Source organism: Ammodytes marinus, assembly GCF_949987685.1.
Source record: "Ammodytes marinus genome assembly, chromosome: 2".
Lineage (NCBI taxonomy): Eukaryota > Metazoa > Chordata > Actinopteri > Uranoscopiformes > Ammodytidae > Ammodytes > Ammodytes marinus.
Window position 1 is genome coordinate 17,854,971 of NC_137231.1, and position 16,203 is coordinate 17,871,173.

At 39.8% G+C, this 16,203-nt stretch overlaps 2 protein-coding genes across 2 annotated transcripts; one reads left to right on the forward strand and one right to left on the reverse strand.

Moving 5' to 3' along the window:
• Positions 1–1,649: 1,649 nt before the first annotated feature.
• On the forward strand, positions 1,650–7,394 carry svopa (SV2 related protein a; the record flags this gene model as incomplete). The annotated part of the gene is made up of 16 exons (XM_080050913.1): positions 1,650–1,687; positions 2,820–2,977; positions 3,263–3,348; positions 3,462–3,560; positions 3,825–3,896; positions 4,338–4,462; positions 4,544–4,607; positions 4,749–4,874; positions 4,970–5,098; positions 5,200–5,273; positions 5,402–5,478; positions 5,889–5,993; positions 6,593–6,704; positions 6,794–6,875; positions 6,994–7,083; positions 7,182–7,394. The coding sequence occupies exons 1-16, from the start codon at positions 1,653–1,655 to the stop codon at positions 7,392–7,394; spliced, it is 1,647 nt and encodes a 548-aa protein (XP_079907039.1). The 5' UTR covers positions 1,650–1,652.
• A 948-nt stretch (positions 7,395–8,342) lies between these two features.
• LOC307262043 (D-amino-acid oxidase-like) lies at positions 8,343–15,641 on the reverse strand. Its single transcript, XM_080042780.1, has 11 exons — positions 15,596–15,641; positions 14,089–14,284; positions 13,875–13,989; positions 11,795–11,871; positions 11,300–11,365; positions 10,697–10,751; positions 10,353–10,457; positions 10,193–10,275; positions 9,826–9,943; positions 9,495–9,593; positions 8,343–9,407 (listed from the first exon to the last, which is right to left on the reverse strand). The coding sequence occupies exons 1-11, from the start codon at positions 15,624–15,626 to the stop codon at positions 9,282–9,284; spliced, it is 1,071 nt and encodes a 356-aa protein (XP_079898906.1). The 5' UTR covers positions 15,627–15,641; the 3' UTR covers positions 8,343–9,281.
• Between the last annotated feature and the right edge of the window lie 562 nt (positions 15,642–16,203).

The window sequence follows — 16,203 nt, forward strand, 5'->3', positions numbered from 1 at the left end:
GGAATGAAATTCCAAATTGAATATGGATTCTTTATAAATTGTTTTAGCCAGTTAATTTTGAAAGTGTAATTTAAGGTTGAAAAATCAAGGAAGTTAAGGCCACTCTTATCATACGGGTTCATTATCACAGCATTTTTAATATAGTGGCTTTTATTCCTCCAAATAAAATTAAATAACATTTTGTCAATTTGTTTAGAAGTCTTTTTGTTTACATCCAAGGATAGAGCTGCATAAGTGAGCCGGGAGATGCCCTCAGCCTTGGTTAGAAGGAACCTCTGACTGACAAGTCGCATCCCTGTTTGTTTTCATATGGAGGCTTCGTCGATGTGACGTCACTTCACGTGCGCAATGGCCCAAATAGGATGCAGTTTTCAACACTAACAATCTTGGCCGCATGTGCCCAACTTTTTAGTGAATATTTGTGTGCCCTGATTCCTGATTGATCACTTGTGTTGATGTTTTGTTTTGTTTTTTTATTTTGTTTTGTATGCTATTTTCTTTTATGTAAAGTGTGTTGATCTCGCTCGGTTTGTTTGTGTATGATAGGAATACGAATGTGATATGCCTTTTTGAATTGTGTAAATGTTGTTCTTTATAATAAAGAATAAAAAAATAAAAATAAAATAAAAATCTTGGCCGCATGAAGTAGGACATCCGGGTACTTCTAACCATCCAAAATCTGGCCATAAGAATCGGGACATCCTAAATCTTTTTTCTACATACTATATAGTAGAAAGTATGCGATTCGGAACGCAACCATTATGATATTAATGTGAGGCTTCTATTCCTCATGTTATGTCACATAACACAAGAGAGACATAAACTGTTCTTTCTGTGAGGACCATCCAGAAACAGCATTGCATCTTTTTAGGATTGTTATCAAACCAACATATTTTGAAAAAACATCAGTAGACTCATCTTTGACCATATTTGTAAAGAGTTTTAATGTGGGATAATGTTGTTTCAGTCAAAATAAAATAAAATAAATACTTTATAAATAATGTCATAATTCTTTTTGCAAAATTAGTAGGCTTATGCGTTGCCTCATCCAGGAGAGCCAGAGAAAAAATATGTATGACTTTGACCAAATACCAAACACAATGTACATCTGGTCTTACAGATGATTAATAACCATCAAAACAACAAAATTACCATACATATTATTCTAAAGTTGATTGTTTTTACACGGTTTTATGTCTGTAGGAATGTATTTGATCTGATACAATTCTTCTAATTATTCTATTACAAGTTATTTCTGAAAAATTAAATGCATTTTTTAATCTTATATAATGCTGCTAACTTTACCTTGCAGCTTCAGTAGCTTAAAAAAAAAATGAAAAAACCCAACACATTTCATTGATAATCTTGCAGCATGTTTGCTTCGCCTGTAAATAATTACTGTTCATGAAGTCAAGTGTGGGGCCATAGTTAATCAACAGTCATGTAGTGTCACATCCTCCCTCCTGAGCTCACCCTACCCACTCCTGTCTATCTCTTGCTCGTGCTGTGACTCGCGCAGCCGAGGCGGCCTCTCATTGGCTGTGAACGGACTCCCCGGAGCGGGTTGCTCTCCTCGGTGCTGAAATCGCTGCTCGTCGGGATAATGTGAACGGCGATGAGGCCAAACGGAGCGTCAGTCAGTCAACACCAAAATGGACGATGATCTGTTCCAACTGAGACAGCTGCCGTGAGTAGTCTGATCATCTGCAAACAAACGATTTGTTGTTCGTTTAAATCATTAATCGACTCATGTTCAAATCCGAGACCGCATGTTCTTCTGGCCCACGCGCCGCCCTCTACCAGCTTCGCATTGTGTTTGTTTGATTAGCTCACTGGACCACAAAAGCGTGACATTTCTTTTTTATATATAACAACATGCATCCTGTCATACCTTAAATGTTCCAGGATTAAGGAATTAAAATATATATATCTACTTGGCATGTTAAGCCACCGGAGGTTGTTAACAGTCGAAGCAATTGTTATCAGACTATTTTGTTTTTGTTTAGTTTTTTATTCATAGGAAGCAGGTTTACCGAGATTTATTAAATGATCAGTTTTCCATCTTTTGTTTGTGGTCCCTGTCATGACTCAGAACCTGCCGTGATTTCAACCCTGCTGCACAAACACTAAACTAAAGGTGTAGACTAACTGTCATCTCGAACGCATGCAGTGATAATCGTATATTGTCTTCTTATAAGGATCACATTCACATACTCATATTCATATGACACATGCATATTTTTAAATTGATTTAATAGATTATGGATTTGGATGACATTCCAAATTTCTAAAACAAATATGATCAAAATACATTTTCAATAGGTTGTTACAGTATTGCTTGACATTTTCACTCATGTGTTTTTCTGTGAAGAGCTAGAAAATGAAAATTATAGTGGCTTACAGTACACCACTTACTCATCTGTAGCACCAGTAGGCCCACTTAACAGTGTAAGTAATAACAGTGATTAAGTAAAATCACAGGCACTCTTATAATGTTTCATCCCCAATGAACCATCTTTTATCTACATTTTGAAAAAGATTGTACCTTCCATATGTAAGCAAACATGCATATCAATGCTTTACAGGCTTACCAAGCAGTTAAGAGCAGTGTGCAGAGCTGTCATTTGGACTGACATGGTTCCACCCATTCACAAAATCCTAGCCAGAAAAAGCTCATATCACCAAGGCAACAGCCTCTGACTCTCTTATGTGCCCAGCTTTGCCCTGATACAATCTGCTGATACCCCCTTGACCAGACATAATGTGGAGATAGTAATCCCCCTTGGCGTTTTAAAATAAATAAATAACTTTTCTTGTAGTGTTGTCCGCTTCCGTCGCACCGGTGAGAGCACACGCTCCGAGGATGATGGCGAGAACAGGGAACACGTTGTCAAGATGGCAGAGCAGACTGACCTGGAGTCTGTTGCACTTACAGATGGAGCTCCAGTTCCTCGGGAGTTTGCAAATCCAACTGATGGTAAAGTATGGCAGGGCCACATCTGACACACGCAGCTCCAATCACTTCCCCGTCCCTTAACTATCACAACAAACTCATGTTCACCTTCCCCAAAGTAACCAAGATTTCACATGAGTAATATCTTTCTATATTTGTCAAGAAGGAATTCCCAGTCTTAAAAGTAATATCTTATGAGATGAGGGGTTGTTTGTAAGAAAGCAATACATATCAACTGCCAGTGCTCCCATCATAAGGCATACAACATATACACAACATATAATATTTCCAAACTGCTCATTTCCTCAGACACGTTCATGGTAGAAGATGCCGTGGAGGCCATCGGCTTTGGGACATTCCAGTGGAAACTCTCCATACTCACTGGTCTGGCTTGGGTGAGAACCTGTGAAAAACATACTGCTTCAAGATACTGTGCATTTGTGTTATGTTTTTGCTTTTTAAGTAAACATTGGTGTATTTTGCGCCTCTGGGTTATTTTTCCTCTCAGATGGCTGACGCAATGGAGATGATGATCCTCAGCATCTTAGCCCCCCAGCTCCACTGTGAATGGAAACTGCCCAGCTTGGAGGTGGCACTGCTCACATCGGTAACGGCTCTCCAATGTCTGTTAAGTGCTCATGCTTGCGGTGCTGTACGGCCACCCTGAAAGTTATTGATTATGCGCTTAGGGACTTGTTTAAAATAAGTGCTGGTATTGAATAATGACAACCACGTGGAAACCAGTAGGGCTCCTGATGCCATCAGATATGTGAAGGTATTAAATAGACTGTCATATGTTTAATGACGTCACTTAAGCTGCTGCAACACACCTAATGGCAATGTCCTTCTTTTTTTCCCCCACACAATACAGGCAGTGTTTATCGGGATGATGATCAGCTCGTCTCTCTGGGGAAACATTTCTGACAGATATGGCAGGAAGACAGTAAGTTCTCATAACAAAGCTTCCGTTTGACATGAGGAAGATGTTTGATTCTGTTTCCCGCAAGACAAATTATTATTATTATTTTTTTTTAAGAATTTCTTACATTTACAATGCTTTTTTTATGGTGCAGAGAGAGAGAGACATGGAATTGGGGAGAAAGGGGAATGACATGCAGAGAACAGATTCTAACCGGGTCTGCTGCGAGGACTGGGCCTCATAGGGGGGACGCTCTCAACACTACACCACGAGCGCCCCCCTCGCAAGACAAATTTTACCTTAAGTTTATAGTCGATAAAAAGTTTTGGAGGGGGGGCGGGGGGGGGGGGGGGGGGGGGTTTGAATGAAAGAAAGAGATCAACATCAGGCACTGTGGTATATTTATTATCCGATCACCATCATTTATTTAGCAGCTTGTTATGTTTCAACCATATGTACACACAGGGTCTCAAGATGAGCGTGCTGTGGACAATGTTCTACGGCGTGATGAGTGCCTTTGCACCTATTTATGGATGGATCCTTGTCCTCCGTGCACTGGTGGGCTTTGGCATCGGAGGAGCGCCGCAGTCGTGAGTTAGCCATCATTTATCTCTAAAAACAAACACTGTAATTAACAAGGGAGCTTAAAGTGAAACGTCCCTCCTTTTAAGGGTGACACTGTATGCTGAGTTTCTGCCTATGAAGTCCAGAGCCACATGCATCCTGCTGATTGAGGTAAGGACTACCCTGTGCTAATATCTAACTTATTTATCTAGAAATAGTATTTGGGGCATCCACAAATGACAAAAAACGCAGAGTTCTGAAATGCTTTGTTTCACTAGCAGGACTTTATATGATTTAGATTTTGCCTTGCAGGTATTTTGGGCGCTGGGCACGGTGTTTGAGGTCCTCTTAGCGATCCTGGTGATGCCCACTCTGGGCTGGCGCTGGCTGCTCGGCCTCTCCACCATACCTCTCTTCATCTTCGCCATCCTTAGTTTTGTGAGTATGATGTTGTCGGTTCTCCAAATATTCTGCAATCTGTAAGCATTGCCAATTACAGCTTGATCACATTTACATGGATTGGTTTGGAGCAGTGGCTACCAGAGAGCGCTCGATACGACGTGCTGACTGGGAACCAGGAAAAAGCCCTTGCCACTCTGAAGCGCATCGCTACGGAGAATGGAGTGCCGATGCCACTGGGAAAACTTATCGCTGCCAAACAGGTAAAAGCCTGTTTCTGCAAGACACAAACTCTCTGGACATTATTCCTGTGTGATAATATGCTTTTAAGTGTCTTTTCTTTTATCTCTGTGATTTTTATTAGGAGGATCGTGGAAAGATTAAAGACTTATTTTCATCCCACTTTCGCTGGACCACAGTTCTGCTCTGGTTTATCTGGTAAATGCAGTAAATAGTAAATCATATCCCCAGTCATTACTCACCAATTGTATTTTCCCTCTCCTTAGTCCTTATGTTTTCCAAGTACATACACATTTTAATTTCCAAACCATTGTTTGTCTCCACAGGTTTGCAAATGCCTTCTCTTACTACGGACTGGTGCTGCTCACCACAGAGCTGTTTCAGGAGGGAGGTGCATGTGGAAGTGAGTCACTGCTCCAACGCCCTCACACACACTCAAGGGCACGCACACACATTTTAAGTTGGTAACTTACAAGAGACACAAGTTCACACAACGTAGTTCAGAGACTTGCGTGATGAGCCCCCAGGAGACCAAGCTAATAAAAACCAACTCAGGGAATTGTGTCAGCTGTAGTCTATATATTTTGAATTAAAAAAAGATCCCCCAAATATGTCAGTGTCACACATTACCAAGGAGTAATAGAACAGAAACATTATTAATATGATTGCGTCACACCTGTCCTTTTCCTGCTATGCAGTCAACATGTCTGCCTTCAAAAAAGGGGGTCTGTGCATTTATACAGTGGGTGTTTTGCAAAAGCTACACAGAGGTTCTGAGTGTGAACTGTCCTGTTGTTTTATACCTCCCTCTAGTGTCCAAACGTAATAAGATGGAGCCCCGATGCAACCTGGAGTGTAAATATCTGAACTCAGACGACTACAAAGACCTGTTGTGGACCACCTTATCTGAATTCCCAGGTACACATCTGTCAATTCTCTGCATATGCCATTATTGGCAATAGAAGCAAGTTTTTCCACTGTATCATAATTACTTTACATTTACTGGATAATAACATACAAAAAAAACAAATTAGATTTAGCACTCTGAAAGCAAGCATGGTGATGGTTTAGGATTTAGTGATACTAAAAGGTCATTATGAAATGGTAACTACTATGTTCTGTTATTCTTCTCGCTGCAAGTTATTTACACAAGCTACTAATGGATATTCATCTAACAAAGGCTTATCATGCCCTGCAGCAGTTGCTATGTCATGAAAAAAGAAAGGTCATCCTAATACTGCTAAATGTTATGAAATAATTACACCTGTTACTACATTACTTTTCCGGCACAGATCAGCAACACAGAAAATAGACGTAAAACAGCAATAAGGTCCATTTCTATCATAATAATACTGTTAAAAGAGCTCTCTCACAGATAACATTAATGATGGCTGTGTTTCATTTAGGTGTGCCAGGGCCCTCCTGGTATACCTGTTCACTGAAACAGAATAAAGAGCAAAGCAGCATATTATATCTTCCAAAATGTGAAATTTGGCATTTTCCATCGTTTCACACAGGACTGCTGGTGACGCTGTGGGCTATTGATCGATTGGGAAGGAGGAAGACCATGGCATTGTGTTTCTTCATCTTCTCCATGTGCATCATTCCGCTCTACGGCTGTGTTGGGAGGTGGGAGGTGGATACTGGTGGTGAGAACGCTCCAATATGAATCTTTGGATCCATAATTTACTCAGAATGAACTGCTTTCTCTGTTGCAGAACATCCATGACTGTGTTGATATTCATCGCCAGAGCTTTCATCTCAGGCGGATTCCAGGCAGCCTACGTGTACACTCCAGAGGTAAAGTGCTTGTTCCGTGTTGTTGTACAGTTTCATACCAGTCCAAAATAAGACAGTGAGAGGAGGGGGAGCCAACATCAACAGCAGCCTCTGTTAGAATTTCTCTGAAACTCCTCAGGTGTACCCGACAGCGACCAGGGCTTTGGGTCTGGGAATGAGCAGTGGAATGGCCAGAGTCGGCGCCCTGATTACACCTTTTGTCGCACAGGTAACTAACACCTTCCTGTCAGTTCTCTCATTTACGTAGTTTATCGATCACTGCACTCGTCATCACACAAGTGGAGATCACTCTTTGTTCATAACTAGGTGATGCTGGAGTCGTCGGTGTACCTGGCTCTCTCCGTGTACTGCTGCTGCTGCCTACTAGCCGCCATTGCCTCCTGCGCGCTTCCCATTGAGACGACGGGCCGGGGCCTGCAGGAGTCCAGCCACCGCGAGTGGGGTCAGGAGATGGTGGGCCGGGCCTCTTCCCGCAGCTCCGGGGGAATCCCTCAGTCCAGCTCAGGCTCCCAGGGCTGAGGACACACGTGAACAGGACTGCACAAACGAGAGGGGTGCCCCACAGTGAGGTCAAAAAAAGAGGGCCGAAAGAGCTAGACCCAGCTGTCTGTGTCATCTCTGTCATCTCCAGTCCCTTCCTATGCCTCTTCAATGTATGGGACCACAGTGTCGTCAAGAGAGCCAGGCAGTACAAGGTTATATCATTATTATAAAGTCTTTAACCACCATTACTGTCACCATTGTTTTTGCCACTGAATAACTGTTTGCACACGGGGTGACTGCAAAAAGCCCTAATGACCAGCACAAGTTCAAAGATTGAGAAAAATGAATGGGGGTCGACAAGTAAGAATCCAAATACTTCAAGAAAAAGTATTTGAATCCTGCTTTTCTATTCTAATGGAAGGGAAGCGAAGGAGGATAAAGAAAGGTAAAAGTTTTAGCTTCGAATAACCATCTTCTTTTCAAAAAGCCTTAAAACTACATACTGTTTGTGTGTGAGAATCAAACTCTCAACCCTATGAAAAAGCTGTGTTTATCAGCAGACTGTACGTAGACGAGTAAATAAGAAAGAGCATTATCTTGCGCAAACACATTGCGTGTTAAAATACACTAATCGCAAACTGAGCTTTATAAACAAGTGCTTTGCTGGAGTGAAGAACAGTATCACGTCATTAAATCAACAGACCATTAGATTAAATAAGGTCTGGGTTTACTTCATCTAAGATTCAGTTGTGGGCAGTGAAAGAACATGCTGCACAGTACATCACTGACTTTCATATACAGTAAGCATCCTTTTTTAAATACTGTTAAAACCATAATAGGTCCATGGTTAAAACACTTCTTCTTGTCAGTGTGTCAGTTGTTTTTCACATTTTAACCCAGGTGAGGTTTGTTTTCCTCCTAAAGTAATGAGTAAACGTGAGTCTTACTGTTGTAGTAATGAAAAAAACACCTCACGTCTTGATCTTTAGGTCATTCCTTTATTTAAAATAAAATGACAAAATCTGCCAGAAGCTTTAGAGCTTTACAACATCAGTGACATCATACTGTTTGTCAATATTTCTTATAGCACAACAGGGTACTTGGATTATGGTCCACATTACATTACATTACATCTGCATTATGTAAATTTACTCTGGAGTATTTTCATTACCCAATCTGACTACCTAGTTAGTAAAAATGACATCTTTTAAAAAAATGACATTAACATGAGTCTATGGTGTTACATCTTGTAATCATGTTGCATCTCTTACACCCATAGACATACACGTTCAAACAGAAACATTTATCAGGATTTTACCTTCTGTCCCTCTGTATATAATGTATAAATACCTGGTTTAGTTGTTGTCTTCTGCTTTTGTTCGTAACAAAGGTGACGTGGAGCTGACACTTTGCGCAGTCTGAGTATCACACTGAGCAAAGTTTTGTTGTTAAAAAAAGAAGAGAGAATGATTAACCAGGACAGTTTCAGGGAACTGACTCCTATCTGCCAGTGTTTGACATATTGTGCTGCATTAAGTGTCTGTGTACACGGATTATTGTCGACACACTGGATGTAAATGTGTATGATAGTAAGTAAATAATCTTTCAAAATTAGGCAGTGGATTCATGTTGTTATTTATTACAAGTTCAGTGAAAGATATATACATATTTATATATTTTATATACTTATTTAAATGATCCAAACCTACATGTGAATGGGCTATCTATAAATGAGATATGTCAAAATTACATTGTTTTAAAGTTATTACCCCCAGGGAGGGATACATGATGCTGAATATATGCTTGATTTAAATGTTTGTCAAACCAAAACAGTTGGTGCAGTCTGCCAGTCTGGGACACAACAAGGCAATGATATTGAATCATAAAAATGGAGTTCACCAATTCCTACTGCTGGACAAAAATTCACATGCGAGCTTTGGGACATTTGCCTTTCTGCTCCACAATCCCGCCGAAGAGCCTTGCTGCCTCCTCAGCACAGCCTCTGTGAATGGTGAGTCCGAAACCTCCATGGCCATAGTTGTGTATCAACTGCAGGAGAGCCACCACACATTTAGTTAAATAAGTTGAAAGACCAAAATTCATAATGTATGGTTTAGCTTAGCTGTTACGGTTCACCTCTATTCTGGTTGCTCCGGACTGTATGGTCTCCCTCTCTAGTCGGACTTTGTTGCGAACAGGCCTGAGGCCGGTCCAGTCTCCTTCAATCTTGGCATGCTGAGGATAGAAAACAGCACGACAAAATCTTTCACAAGTTTGAGATTTTCTGAATAGTTAAGACTATATTTAGAGGGCTGTTAAGGCATTGTGTGAATTCAGATTTGGGTATTTTTCCATCAAATCCTTCTGAACACAGAATTCTATAGTAAATATATCAAATGCAGAATGTTAAAAAATACCTAAGCATTACAGAATACTCTGATTACAGTTTTATTTTACATCATCTGACCTTGAGACTGGGCTCGAGCTGGCAAGCCTGTTCCCAGATTCTCTTGTGGTCATCAGGGTTGTTCTCTGTACTCCAGTTTCCTAACTGGAAACACCCACCGACTGTCACCAGGCGACTCCTGCGTACACAGACATATGTTAGCTAATTTTTAAAAAAACACCGCCATCCCAGATAACAATTGTAAAACCACTGAAACTATTGCTGGAATTAATGTGAATTTAGTTACATTTAATCAAGGGTTGCGGATATAAGGACACAATTGACACTAAAACATGTATACCGTGTATAATACGGTAAGCCTAAGGGTGCCACAGTACTCCTATCCCTCACTATTCTGTTCAGACGTGTTTTGTGCCATTGAAACTACCCTGGGATGATGTATGGCGAGTTGTAAACTCCTGATTTTAAATCGTGGGTGAGAATCCAATGCTTCAGCCATGGTGCCTCCACCTGAAAGAACAAAGGAACCATGAAGTTCAACTGCCATTTCCCTGGTGCCTTTACATTCCATGTTTGTATGCTCTCACCTTCACTATTTGACCGCGGCCTGGTTGGATCTCAGGGTCCGGCTGGAGCGCACCTGACCTTACCCCAGTGCAGTTAATTATCACGTCCGCCCCAGCTGCTGCCAGCTAAGTTCAAGGAAGTATGATAAGAGATAAGAAATATGATGATGGCAGTGTTTCTTCTCTTGTAATAAATATGAAGTAATACACAAATACATGTAAGAGTAATATAATTATATAATATATAAATACATTTAATAATGATATTTATTTATTTGATATAAATCAATATAATAATAAACAAAATATATATTTTTTAATTATTCATCCATATGCAACTGTTACATTGAAAACCATTGACTTACCTCTGTGAAGGACTCTATTTTCCTTTGATGAAATTTCACACCTCTCTTTTGCAACCTGGGAATGACACAAAACCAGATGGACCAGTCTATTATTCAAATAAGAACCATTGAGAACTTATGCAACCATTAACCATTTGTTTCACAGCGTAAAATGACTTGAATCACCTAATTCCCATCTATATAAGTGCCTATTTTTCTCACGCTAGCACAATACCTGGTAGTGGTTAGCTCTCAGTTATTGTCAACTTTACTTTTTTTGCAATCAAGATAACAAAGTTCAGTTCTTTATTGTCCTGCAAGGGAACAAAATGAGAAACACAGCTTACAGTTAATTATAAATAATTTAAGATAGAGACAAGCTAAACCCAGACCACCATTTGAACAGGTAAGATAAGCTTTTATGGTCCTAGAGGAGAGCCACTGAAATCAATATGAACTTTATGTAACAATCGACCAGTTGCCCTTTTTTATGAGATAATTTTATTGGGTGATAAATATTGTGGTAAACAGGTGCCACACCAAGATTAACTGATTGAACTGACCCCTGGCCCTGACCCTGCTACTTATGAGAGAAGTTACTTAAGAGAGAAGTAAATCACTCACCAATCCATCAGCCAAGGTAGGTATGCTTTACCTTCAATCATGAGAGCAGTGTTGAACCAGCCGTAACTGGACATGTTGGAAGAGACGGATGTGTAATTACCCATCCCAGCAGAAATATTTATTTCTCTTATTTTGAAAGTATTGTTAAGTCAGATAAAAACAGATATGGATTTTCTTAACATCGATGAAACATCTAAGTTGTTTGCAGATAGCTTGATAGATCCATATAAGGATACAAACCTGTGTACACCATTTATTGTTTTCTTTGTCAATGCATTTATAAGATGAAATTAGTTTGTAGATACAATGAGATATAGTTAATCATCAGTCAATTTTATGATTTGTTTTCATCTTTTGGTTTGTTTATGTGTCGTTAGAAGATGTGATGCTGCTTTCCCGTGTAGAAAGGGTCAAACATATAACTACCTTACTTATTAACTTATATGTAACTCTGTTTATGTTCTTTCAGTGTTTTGTTTTCATGGCAGATCCTACCTGTATCCTGGGAACAACTGCAGCTCTCGCTCAGTGAGATGTCTGAAGCCCAGGACAATATCTTTAAATGAGGGATCCTGCAATCCAAAGACAAATCATTTAGTATGAGATCAAATCATTTGTGTCCAAAACAAATTGCTGTTACAATTAAGCCCTGAATAAGAGTAAACCCCAATGCTTTCATGATGAGGCCTCTCTGTCATTGATGTCAAACCCCAGCAGTCAACCATCTTTGTGCGACTAAACACATCTTTACTTTCATTCAGGCTGAATAATAAATGCCTGTGTTTATTGAAGAGCTATCTGAGGTTACAGTTCAAACTGATTTATGACATATAATAAACATTTGATTGCATGGGCCTTTGGTCCAGGGGCCTGTTTCAGGTAGCTGGTTTTGAGGCAACCCAGAGTTTGTTCGCTCTGAGTTGGTGGAAACTCTGGGTTTTCCGTTTCAGGTAGCAGGTTCAGCGCAACCGAGAGTCAGTTACTGCGGCAACATACGCCGTGGGTCTAACCTGCTCGGGAGGTGGTTAGACCTACCCTGAGTTTGTTTTCACTTTACGCTGCAGCTCCGACTGAAGAAAGAGTGTCACTGTCACACGCGTCCCTGTACAGTTTAAAGCAAAGTCACTCCATAGAAATCTCCATCGGGATGTTTTTATCATTTCCTGATGATTTTACGTTTGACCGATCATTTATCTGATCAGTAGCCTTGTTCTCAGCCCTCGGTCCGTTCATATAGGCGGCCACCTTACACATCGTGACATGCTCTACATTCAGATTAATAAACCTATTTGTATTGTAGGCCTATGTTTTTTAACGTCTGTGCCACTGAACAGATTTATGTCAGGTGGATTCATGTAACGCTGCGGCTGCACGCGATCGTTAGGCCTACTTGTGCGATCCTAAAGTCACAGACGAGCCTCGTTAAATAGCCTAATATGAATATAACAATGATATAATCATTTAAACTGTGATCACTTGAGGAAAATGGATCTGGTAATAAATCAATCAGGCTCTTCAATGGAAACTGTCACCTAATGTGTCTGATGTTAATGTCTTTCACTCCCCATTTAAAAGAAGCGACAGTCTGTTCTGTTTACTGCACAGTAGGCTATTAGGCTATAGCTTGCCAACATATTATACAGTGAATATAAAACACTGTCAGCAATGCTGTGCCGCGCCAGCTTTATTACTTTACAGCTGATATGAGTAACTTTTTAAAATAGACAATGGCTTCTCATACGGAAGCAAAATGATTATCTTGACAAAAAATGTTTGCTCTGTTTTTTTTCTGAATTGCCGAGGAGATTAGATCAGAGTTATGAGACAATATCCCGTTAATTCTTCTCCATAGGCTACCATAAGCTCATTCGTTAATATTTCTAACTCAGTGGGAGGAGCGGAGATTTCTTTCTTTCTTTTTTGAGAAGTGGAGAAGTGGGAGGATCAAGCATTTGTTTCTTCTGTTTCCATGGTGAATCATGTTATCAGCGATCCATTGACGATGGCTTTTACGCACATGCTCCACCCAGAGTGAACAAGCTCAGAGTTGATAAACCCAACGCTGATCCACTGTTCTGTAACCGAAAACCCAGAGTTACTCATCAACCCTGCGCTCTGAGTTTACCAACTCAGAGCGCAGGATTAAACTCAGAGTATGTAAAACCAGCTACCTGAAACAGGCCCCAGGTTGTTAAATGTGATTCTGGAGAACACTTGTTGTAAAAATACCCTTTTTTTTCAAAATCAGATAATATCTCCTTACGTGTGTTATTACACAGCCTAGGCTCTGTAAAAGGGTTGTAAACAAAGGGTATCTAAGCAAAGGGGACCCACCGTAGCTAGCAACATGCCCTTTTACAGAGCCTAAGCTTTAAACTAACACTGTATTTTTTTCAGCGCACACACGTAGCCTACAGGTAGCAGATTAAGAGGAGATATTCACTGATTTCAACAAAAGTAGATTTTTACAAAAGAGTTCTCCATAATCACTGACTCCACCTTTAAAGGCTTTCTAGACAAGTCAAATGTTATCTTTGGAGGTCAGCTTCACTGTGCAGAAGAGAGCACTACTCACTGGAACAGGTTCAGTGAAGATGTTGTAGCCAGACTGAAGGAATACACCCATTTTTATGGATTCTGATGAACTGAGGCAGCTCACCAAGTAGTCAAATGTCTCTTTATTCCATTTTCTAAATGTGAGAACAAATACAGTGTTAAAGTGACGCCCCCCCTTTTTTCTTTGAAGATGAAGTATAGAAACAAAGGAAGTTTAAAGAGGCTTTACTCACGTCTCCTTGACGTTGCCTTTGTCGTAGAGATATGGCTGCCAGAAGCCAGCTGCTCCATCACTGGTGGTCTGTGGGGTGAAAATGTCAGCATACACCTCAATGGTCAGCGGACTGACTTTGGAGTGATAGTGCTCATAGATGCTCTGAGCTGTTGACAGGCCGATAACTCCAGCTCCAATCACTGCAACCCTCATGGCTGGAACAGCATGAAACACAACATTTGAGATTTAGTCACACACAAAAAGGGGTAACACTTTACAATAAGGTACACATAAACAGAGTAGTTACCCTTTTAAAAAGAGTAGTTTACCTTTTAAAAAGAGTAGTTTACCTTTTAAAAAGAGCAGTTAACCTTTTAAAAAGGGTAGTTAACCTTCCAAAAAAGAGTAGTTACTCTTCCAAAAAAGAGTAGTTACCATTTTAAAAAAGGGTAGTTTACCTTTTACAAAGAGTAGTTAACCTTTTAAAAAGGGTAGTTTACCTTTTACAAAGAGGAGTTAACCTTTTAAAAAGGGTAGTTAACCTTCCAAAAAAAGAGTAGTTACTCTTCCAAAAAAGAGTAGTTACCCTTCCAAAAAAGAGTAGTTTACCTTTTAAAAAGAGTAGTTTACCTTTTAAAAAGGGTAGTTAACCTTTTAAAAGGGGTAGTTTACCTTTTAAAAAGAGTAGTTTACCTTTTAAAGAGTAGTTAAACTTTTAAAAAGGGTAGTTAACCTTCCAAAAAAGAGTAGTTACTCTTCCAAAAAAGAGTAGTTACCCTTCCAAAAAAGAGTAGTTTACCTTTTAAAAAGAGTAGTTTACCTTTTAAAAAGAGTAGTTACCCTTCCAAAAAAGAGTAGTTTACCTTTTAAAAAGAGTAGTTACCCTTTTAAAAAAAGTAGTTTACCTTTTAAAAAGAGTAGTTTACCTTTTAAAAAGGGTAGTTTACCTTCCAAAAAAGAGTAGTTTACCTTTTAAAAAGAGTAGTTAACCTTTTAAAAGGTTAACTACTCTTTTTTGGAAGGGTAACTACTCTTTTTTGGAAGAGTAGGCTAGTCTTTTTTGGAAGGTTAACTACCCTTTTTAAAAGGTAAACTACTCTTTTTAAAAGGTAAACTGTATACCCTTTTTAAAAGGGTAACTACTCTTTTTAAAAGGGTAACTACTCTTTTTTTGTGTACCTTATTGTAAAGTGTTACCCCTGACATTTTCACAACCTGGATCTCTATTTTACAATGTGCTTGGTTAGAATATAAGAAAAGTATCTATTCATTATTACATTTTAAAAATATAGCTTGTAATAATGTAGCCTATTGAGAGTAGGACAAAAAGTTAAAAAAAAAAAATCGCCGCAAGGTAATTATGAAGTGTAAAATCATCATGACATCAGGTAGCCTATATGAGATGAGTTGCCTATAAAGGCCTACTTGTATCTACAGACATAGGCTAATTTAGGGATCACAACATGTGATATACATACATCTTGAGTGATGTTTAGCGAGGCAGAGTTTCAGATCTAATGGCTTACGCAGAAAACTCCTGCATGCTAAATGCAGCATGATAGAACCGATCCGGTGCTGATTTCCTACCAAGTATCCACAAACAGGTGAGTCGGTGTGACTTCCCAAAAAGTTTTAAAACTTTACCTTTAAGCTAATTTCCGTGTAGCACTGCCGGGGGTTTTGAAATCGAAATTAAAATCTGCAGCGGTGACGTGCGAGGCAGCAGCCAGTCTGCAAGTAGAATTGTCTGGATTGTTTGACAGATATGACAGCGGAGATCCCCTACGAGCCGTTTCTCAATTCTAAGTACGCAAAGTACTTGTCTGTTGTGTATGTAGCCTACACGGTGATAAGGATGAGGGCGGGAGCAGTGCTCGCGCTGGCTGTGATGAGACTACAAATCCGTTAGTGCACTGCCCACAGCCTCTTCCATGCCCTACACTTGAGAATACTTTCGATCTCCTGAGCGCATTGCATTATGGTTAGAGGTTTGGTCCGACTTTTTTTTTCAAAGCTTTATTTACAAGATGTTGGTATACACAGCTTATGACAGCTGAAATTACTGGCACAAATACATAGGCTACAAAATCAGTAGGCCTATAGATAGGCACAGCCATGGGATCACAGAGACAGA

Excerpts from the sequence above, each read along its gene's own strand:
- LOC307262043 (XM_080042780.1), bottom strand. The coding sequence starts at position 15,626 with ATGCTGCATTTAGCATGCAGGAGTTTTCTGC. Across the intron at positions 11,366-11,794 it reads CAGTTGTTCCCAGGATACAG|TTACGGCTGGTTCAACACTG; the intron begins GTAGGATCTGCC and ends CAACATGTCCAG. Across the intron at positions 10,752-11,299 it reads CTACCTTGGCTGATGGATTG|GTTGCAAAAGAGAGGTGTGA; the intron begins GTGAGTGATTTA and ends TGTCATTCCCAG.